This window comes from Otolemur garnettii, unplaced genomic scaffold (genome assembly GCF_000181295.1).
Source record: "Otolemur garnettii isolate 467f Iridium unplaced genomic scaffold, OtoGar3 scaffold00042, whole genome shotgun sequence".
Taxonomy (NCBI): Eukaryota; Metazoa; Chordata; class Mammalia; order Primates; family Galagidae; genus Otolemur; species Otolemur garnettii.
The window spans coordinates 443,057-452,246 of NW_003852437.1; the positions used below are offsets into that span (position 1 = coordinate 443,057).

Below are 9,190 nucleotides of genomic sequence, written 5' to 3' on the forward strand. Positions count from 1 at the left end.
AAAAAAAAAAAATCATTACTGCTTTTCAACAGTTTGTCATTATCTCTTTTAAAGTGTACTTTTTTGTACCTTAAACATACATTCTCAGCAGATCTTAGAGTAGGAATTGTTATTAATGCTAAGCTAAATCCTTTGTGCTTACTGTTTTGTGTTTGACTTACCTAGAGATAACAAAGTCCTGTGGTATCTCTGTTGTTAGATTACTTCTTTCTGCTCAGTACATTTTTTCAGAAACAAGTAATTGGTCTCCTACTGAGTGCAAGAGTTGACTTTTAAAGTTTTAAAAAGAAGTGAGTTGACTTGACCACTTAATTCAGGTTAAGACAAGTAAAAAGCAATGAAATATACTGATTCTATTATGTCATTTTAATTTGTTCACTGATTTTTTTCCCCTTATAAATCTGTCACTCCGCACATTGCAAAGGTGATTTCTTCTGTGATTGTTTCTGGTGAGTGGAGTCTTTGTTTCCTAGTTTCTGATGGTATCTCAGGGTTTTTTCCTTCCATACCTGTGGACTTTTCCAAGTATTCATCAAAGAAAGATGACTCTCAGGTTGACCTGTTGTATATTCATGTTTTGAGATGTTTTGACTATCTGCAATGCAGTAAGCATTGTGAAGTGTTAGTCGTAGAGCTGGATAAAGTCTGACAAAATCAGCATAAGGAAAGACTTTCACATTCACACAAACCAAACAATAGTTGAGATTTGGTCCAAAAATACCAACTTTGGAGAACATGATTGAAAGCTCACAATCACAAAAGGTATGAATGGAATATACTTGAGATTTTCTTACCAAATCTTTTAAATTAAATTTAGGCTAACCGCTGATAACTGCATCTGGAAGAAGGGAATGTGTAGGACAAATGGAAGTATAGGCAGGACATAGTGTCTCATGCCTGTAATCCCAGCACTGTGGGAGGCTGAGGCAGAAGGATTGCTTGAGGCCAGAAGTTTGAGACCAGCCTGGGCAACATAGGGAGACTCTGTCTTTACCAAAAACACTAAACAATTAGCTGGGCTTGGTGGCATACACGTGTTGTCCCAGCTACCCAGGAGGCTGAAGCAGGAGGTTCACTCAACTCTGGGAGAAGGAGGTTGCATTGAACTATGTTAGTCCTATTGTGCTCTAGCCTGGGCTACATCGCAAGACCCTATCTAAACAAAATAAAAAGCAAATTGTAGAGGAAAAAGTTGAGGGAAGCATCTTTTTCCCTTTGGAGGTAGTTAAGGCTGAAAAGAATGAATGCAAGCATGAAAATGTGGTAGAAATCCTCCACATGTCCACTGTGCAGGGGCTGTGAAGCTTGCAAGATAGACTGAGAAACTGAATTTTAAATTTTGTTGAGCTTTAATTAATCAAGTACATATGCCCATATTGAACAGTATAGTGCCTGGTTTTTTGAAGTTGATGTAGAAGACAGATATATCTTGGTACAAACCACTGTTAATCATTCTCAAGTAATTAAAAGAATATGGAATAAGAAAGAATACATTCATGAATCTGACCCAGTAGGGTAGTCTTTATGTTCTTGGCAACTGATAAATTTCATTTCACTGAGGTATTTATATAGGTAGAATAATAGAGGGATAGACAGAATAGTCCTTTATAATATGTAAGATTCTTTCTTATTCATACTATAGGTTACTTTGTTACTTATGGCAAGGATAGTTGAATGTGCACGTAAGTTGTTTTAAGCCAACTAAATTACTGTAAACATTGATAATTCATAAGAAGGATCAGAAGTAAAAGTAGGAGAAGGAAGTTTCCTTCACATTGCCTAATTAGACCTTGGAGATGAAATTGGAGCAAAGTGGTCAGTGAGATTACAAATTCATATTTTACTTAAAGGATTTTGGAGGGATTTGACATCTAAAAGTATTGATTTTCATGGTAAGTAGAAGAGAATGGATAAGGAAGAAGGAGATGTAAAAAATGTCTGGGTGGCATAACGTGTGATCAACATATTCTTTTTCCTGTTTATCTGAAGATATTAAGGGGATACAAATGTTTTTGTTACAGAAATATGCTGTATGATGCTGAAGCCAGGGTTTCCGTGCACATTAAATTCTTAGTTAGCATCTGTTACGTATCCAGTTTACTCAGTCCTTACACATTTTGTTGTTGGAGTAGCGGGGAAGAACAGGCATCAAATAATTACCATTTATTTAGAATGTTTAGAGTATTACAAAGAAGTACATTTGTGGGAGGTGGGAGTTCCAATAGGGGGACATGGAGTTAGGGAATATCCTCAAGTAACACTAGAAAAAGTGACCGTAGAGCTGTGACTTGAGTATGGGAGACAAGAGGGCCGAGGTGGGATATTGATTTCTTTAACTGGGATCCTAAATTTAAGAAATAGTTTATATTTTAATGCAATAGTCACAGTATAATCATTAATATATACACACACAATTGAAACAAAACTTTTATAAAGTAATATTTTTATTAGGCATCATGTATTCTATTCTGTATTTTAAAAAATTATGGTTGTGAACCACTAAATGGATTTGTGTTCCATTGCTAAATTATGATCATCAGTTTGGAAACACTGCTCTAGCTCTTCCTTTGTCAGCGCTGCCTACGGAGGTGGCAGCCATCTCCTGCTCAGCATCATAGCCACCCTCAGACCCCTTGTGAAGCCCAAGATGGTCAAAAAGAGGACCAAGAACTTTATCTGGCACCAGTCAGACGGATATGTCAAAATTAAGCATAACTGGTGGAAACCTAGAGGCTTGACAGCAGAGTTTAGAGAAGATTCAAGGGCCAGATCTTAATGCCCAGCTTTGGTTATGGGAGCAGCAAGAAAACAAAGTGTATGCTGCCTACTGGTTTCCAGAAGTTCCTCATCCACAGTGTCAAGTAGCTGGAAGTGCTGCTAACGTGCAATAGTTTATGTGAAATTTTAGAATGGTTCAGTCACTTAGACAAATAATACTTTTTTTTTTTTTTGAGACAGAGTCTCAGTATGTCACTCTTGGTAGAGTGCTGTGGTGTCACAGCTCGGAGCAACCTCAAATTCTTGGGCTTAAGTGATTCTTTTGCCTCAGTCTCCCAAGTAGCTGGGACTACAGGTGCCTACCACAACGCCTGGCTATTTTTTGTTGTTGCAGTTGTCATTCTTGTTTGGCAGGCCCAGGCCGGATTTGAACCCACCACCCATGATGTATGTGGCCAGCACCCTAGATGCTGAGCTACAGGTGCTAAGCCAACAAATGATACTTTTTATTTCTCCTTCTTGCTTTTTTTTTTTTTTGAGACAGAGCCTCAAGCAATCGCCCTGGGTAGAGAGCTGTGGCATCACAGCTTACAGCAACCTCCAACTCCTGGGTTTAAGCGATTCTCTTGCCTCAGCCTCCTAAGTAGCTGGGACTACAGGCACCCACCACAAGGCCTGGCTATTTTTTGGTTGTAGTTGTCGTTTGGCAGGCCTGGGCTGGATTCAAACCTGCCAGCTCTGGTATATGTGGCTGGTGCCTTAGCTGCTTGAGAGGCACCAAACCGTCTCCTTGTTCCTTTAAGACTTTATCTTTTGTAAAGTTATAATTGCTATAAGGTATGTACAATTTTTGCTTCACACTTTTTTTGCTTTTAATTTTCATAAATACATTTCCAGTTCTCATAGCATTTGTTGTTAATAACTATCATTATAATATCATACGTGTTGAAGTACTATCATGCATTTAAGTATTTTTTTATTGCTAGACATTTTGTTATTACCACTTTATGGTATTACAAATAATCTTACAAATGTTTTTCTTTTTTCATTTAACTTAGTTTAATTTTTTTAATTCTTATTAAAATGTAAACATGATAACTATAGGATTGAACTAAAAGAAGACTCACAAATGTACCTATTATCTTACATAGCTTCTCTGGCTTTGGGGTTTATGGTATCTTAATTTTTTCCTAGTTAAAAGTTGTGTCTCATTTTCTAAGTTTTTTTTCTAAATGTATTCTATGCTTTCAAGATGCTTTTTGCTTTAAAAACTAACCATTATCCTCTTTTTATAACTTCCTTTGTTTACCAGATTCTTCTGTTTTGATGTCTTACCAGTGTTATGTCTTATATAAAGTTATTTGTCCTTAACTAACTACTGCAGTGCAAAATATGATCTTATACTAGATGAGCAGGCAGAAGAGTCAAAATCAAGTCACTCACACACAAGTAAAAAACACAAGAAGAAAACCCGTCACTGCTCTGAAGAAAAAGAAGATGAAGACTATATGCCAATCAAAAATACTAATCAGGTACTTCTCACAGGTAGACTTAGATGTGGAGAAATAAATATTTTATCCCTTTGTGAATTCCATCTTAATGGTGTAATATAAGAGATAATAGATAGTTTGAATAGAGGTGTGTATCTTCATAACTCTAAAATGTAGAGTATTTGCTTGCACTGAGGTATTAGACTTTAATTTTTAAATATGTATATCACAAATTATAAAAGAATGTTTTTGAAGTAACTTAATGTATCATATACTTCTACATTGGGAAGCAGGAGTGATTTCCATACCTGTGGGTACTTGCTCCCATCAAAAACAAGTATGGTTATGCTGAAAAGCTCTTCTCATGTAGCTGTGTAATTCATCACTAAGTGTTAGGTATAGCATTTACTGCTTTTGAGGTTTTATGGCCTCTAAAAAGATTTATGCGCTTCCATATTATCTATGAGAAATAAAAACACCAGCAATGATTAATTGATTATCCTAAGAGCTCTTGAACAGCACATTTTAAAAAACAATAATTTTATTTATTTTTTTCATTAAATCATAACTTTGTACATTGATGCATTTATGGGGTTCAGGGTACATATACAATGTGGAATGCTTACGTTGAACTAAGTAACACATCTATCACAATTATACTCATTTCTTAGTAGTTTTGAAATATACTATTGCATCATGCACATTAGGTGAGTTCACCCCAAATACCCTCCTTCTTCCCACATCCCCCCTCCCCTACCCTCTCTCTCCTCTTCCCTTCTACTTTCTGGACTGTAGTTATTTTTTGCCATTTGTATGAGTGTGTAGGTGATATATTGATTTCATTAGTAGTATTGAGTATGTTGGATACTTTTTTTTCCATTCTTGAGATACTTTACTAAGAAGAATATGTGCCAGCTCCATCCAGTAAACATAAAAGATGTGAAGTCTCCATCTTTTTATGGGTGCATAGTATTCCATGGCATGCATATACCACAATTTGTTAATCCATTCATGGGTTGATGGGCACTTGGGCTGTTTCCATGTCTTGGCAATTATGAATTGGGCTGCAGTAAACATTCTGGTGCAAATGTCTTTGTTGTAAAATGATTTTTGATTATCTGAGTATTTACCTAGTAAAGGAATTGCAGGATCGAATTGTAGGTCTACTTTTAAGTTCCTTGAGTGTTCTCCTAACTTCTTTCCAAAAAGGTCATATTAGCTTGCATTCCCACCAGAAGTGTTCCCTTCTCTCTGCATCCACGCCAACATCTGTAGTTTTGGAATTTTGTGATGTGGGCTAATCTTTTCTTTTCTTTTTTGTTTTTTGATTTTTGGGTTTTTTTTTAGAGAGGGTTTCATCTTGTTGCCCTCGGTAGAGTGCCATAGCATCATAGCTCACAGCAACCTCCAGATCTTGGGCTTAGGTGATTCTCCTGCCTCAGCCTCCTGAGCAGCTGGGACCACAGGCGCCTGCCACAAAGCCCAGCTATTTTTTGTTGCAGTTTGGCCGGGGCTGGGTTTGAACCCGCCACCCTCCATTTATGGGACCGGCACCCTACTCACTGAGCCACAGGTGCCACCCACTGTGGGCTAATCTTACTGGAGTTAGATGATATCTCAAAGTGGTTTTGATTTGCTTTTCTCTGATTATTAGAGATGATGAACATTTTTTCATGTGTTTGTAGGCCATGTGCCTGTCTTCATCAGAGAAGTTTCTGTTCAAGTCTCTTTCCCACATGGAAATGGGGTTATTCCTTTCTTATTGATTAGTTTGAGTTCTCTGTAGATTCTAGTTATCAGGCCTCTGTCAGAAGCATAACCTGCAAAAATCTTCCCCCATTTTGAAGGTTGTCTGTTTGCTTTACTTTGCTCTTGACTGCAAAAGCTTTTTAGTTTGATCTGATCCCAGTAATGTATTTTTGGTGTTGCTTCAATTGCCCAGGGGGTCCTCCTCATAAAGTATTCTTTCAGGCCAATTTCTTCAAGTGTTTTCCCTACACTTTCTTCTAGCATTTTTGTAGTTTTATGTCTTAAGTTTAAATCTTTTATCCAGTGATAAGCAATTTTTGTTAATGGTGAAAGGTTGGGGTCCAGTTTCAATCTTCTGGCTCGGCGCCTGTGGCTCAAGCCGCTAAGGCGCCAGCCATATACACCTAAGGTGGCGGGTTCGAATCCCCAGCCCAGGCCCGCCAAACAACAATGATGGCTGCAACCAAAAAATGGCCAGGCGTTGTGGCAGGCGCCTATAGTCCCAGCTACTTGGGAGGCTGAGGCAGGAGACTCGCTTGAGCCCAGGAGTTGGAGGTTGCTGTGAGCGTGATGCCATGGCATTCTACCCAGGGGGACAGCTTGAGGCTCCGTCTCAAAAAAAAAAAATCTTCTACAGGTCACCAGCCAGTTCACCCAGCACCATTTGTTAAATAGGGAATCTTTCCCCTTGAATATTTTTATTTTTGATAGACTTGTCGAAGATCAAATGGCGATAAGTAGCTGGGTTCATCTCTTGGTTCTCTATTATGTTCTATAAATCTATGGCTCAAAAACAATAATTTTAAATGCCCAAAGAAAATTGGTTGTTAAAAGAAGAAATCGTTTTCAACCTGTGTTTTGGCTCTCAATGGAATACAAAACAAATCACATCACAGCCCCTTGCTTTTATTTTGCCACACAGAGACATTTGAGCTAGGAGCTGGTGGATGAGAAGGATTTCAGGAGGCTGAGGTGAGAAGGGAGGGGACTCAAGTTGGGGAGCATGTCAGCAGAGACAGAAATGAAGAACTAGGCAAAGTAAAGGACTTGGTGTGTAGTCCCAGGTTTATGTTTCTGCACTGCTAGACATGGAGGGAGACAACTGTGACAAGTTATTTAAATTTCAGAGCCATGCTTACCCTCCCCATGAAACTGAGATAATACTTCATAGGCATATTGTTAAGATTAAGTGAAAGAAACATATACGTGGACACTTTTATACACTATTATTATTACAACTTTTAAACTATTGTAGTCAAATTATTATATTTTAGTGTTACTTGAAATAGTTTATCTCTGGGGGCTATACCATTAACTGGGTTCAGTTAAATTGTTTTGTTTTCTGTTTTTTTTTTTTTTTTTTTGAGACAGAGTCTCAAGCTGTCACCCTAGGTAGAGTGCCATGGCATCATAGCTCCCAGCAACCTCAAAATCTTGGGCTTAAGTGATTCTCTTGCCTCAGCCTCCCAAGTAGCTGGAACTACGGGTGCCCGCCACAATGCCTGGCTGTTTTGTTGTTGTAATTGTCATTATTGTTTTGGCAGGCCTGGGCTGGATTTAAACCCTCCACCTCCCGTATAGGTGGCTGGCGCCCTAGCCGCTGAGCTACAGGTGCTGAGCCTGTTTTGTTTTCTTTTCAGTGTTTACTTTAAAACTTTTTGTTCTGTAGTTTTAAAAACTGTGTTTCCAAAGTGAAATCTATAAAGTGGTACATTCAGAGAACCTAACTTCTGTACCTGTCCCCCTCTCCTTTCCTTTTGACCTCTGTAGATAACTATATTGTGTACTTTATGGTTTATTCTTTATTTAAAAAATTGCACAAATACACATTATATACTATATGTAGTATTATATAGCTGCATTTCTTTCTAATAAAACTCAGCATCAATCCCTAATTTTTTAATATTCTGATTATTTTTCATTTCAGTCTTAAAAAGAGTTATCGAAGAGAACTTTCTTTACTAGGTTAATTTTCAGGTGTGGCTCAAGTTTTCCACGTTATTTGGCTTTGTGAGTCTGGTTTCTTAAGAATGTTTTAACTTCTTCAGATTCTTTGTTTTTTGAGTGACAGCCATACTATTCAATTCGAAAACTTTTCTATTTAATTTTTCCACTTTGTGTTTTAATTCCTAAGATGGTTTTTGTGTTGTTGAGGTTTGGGTTTTACTGGGGTTACAGGAAATGAGTATTCAGCTGGGGGTTGCCTGGCTGAGAAGTGCTCATACTGGTTATCAGTCCTCTACTGGGGTTTTCATAGTGTTTTCATTCTTGTAATTTGGGACTCTGTTTTTACTGTCATTTTAATGACTTTTAATGCTATTTTAATGATGTAGTCCTGGAGGCCTGAGCAAGGATAGGTTTAGTTCTGTTAGACTTTCTGACTACTTTACATCAAGTCATTTACTAGGTTAAGGTGATTGCTTTAAGGTGGCCATTTTGTGATTTTGGTTTTTTTCTTCCCTTTTTGGCCACATGGTAATTCAATCATCTTGTCTCACGTTTTTAATATATACAGTAATTGAATTTTTGAAAGTCCATACTGACAAAGACTTAGAATGCACCTGATTCATTTCCCTCACTTTAAATAAGATGGTCGTGATTTCACAGGTCCTTAGGCCTTATTAAATGTTCAGTGGGAAGCTAGAACTTTAACATTTACTTAATTCAGTCAGGTCTTGGGTGTCTTTTATTATTCTGTACTATCCACTCTCCCTTTTTGATTTTGTGTGTTAGATTACTGATCAATTAAATAATTATCTCCAGAAACCTCCCATACATCTGACCATAAGAGTACTTCTTGTTTGACACATCTCCTAAATGGCAAAGACAGTTTGGACCCAGATCTGTCTGGTTTCAAAGCTTATTACAGCTTTGAAAAATACTCCCAAGTAGGAATGGTTTTAAAGTTTCAATTCAATTCAGGTTTTCATCTTCCTCAATTTTTTCAAAGAATTAAGTATTATACAGCCTTTTATTTCTCTTTTAGTTTTTTTTTTTGCAGTTTTTGGCCAGGGCTGGGTTTGAACCCACCACCTCCAGCATATGGGGCTGGCTCCCTACTCCTTTGAGCCATAGGCGCCACCCCTCTCTTTTAGTTTTTAAATCATTTTAAATATGAACTTGTTTGAAAATATATCTTTTTTTTTTTTTTTTTTTTTGAGACAGGGCCTCAAGCTGTCCCCCTGGGCAGAGTGCCATGGCATTACAGCTCACAGCAACCTCCAACTCCTGGG

The 9,190-nt window shown here is 37.6% G+C and overlaps 1 protein-coding gene across 1 annotated transcript in view; it reads left to right on the forward strand.

The window, feature by feature from the left end:
• Positions 1–9,190, forward strand: part of PPIL4 (peptidylprolyl isomerase like 4) — a 39,945-nt gene that overhangs the window by 26,800 nt on the left and 3,955 nt on the right. Inside the window, exon 12 of the mRNA XM_003790257.1 lies at positions 4,103–4,250. Coding sequence (XP_003790305.1) covers positions 4,103–4,250 — 148 coding nt within the window. The remainder of the gene's footprint in view (positions 1–4,102; positions 4,251–9,190) is intronic.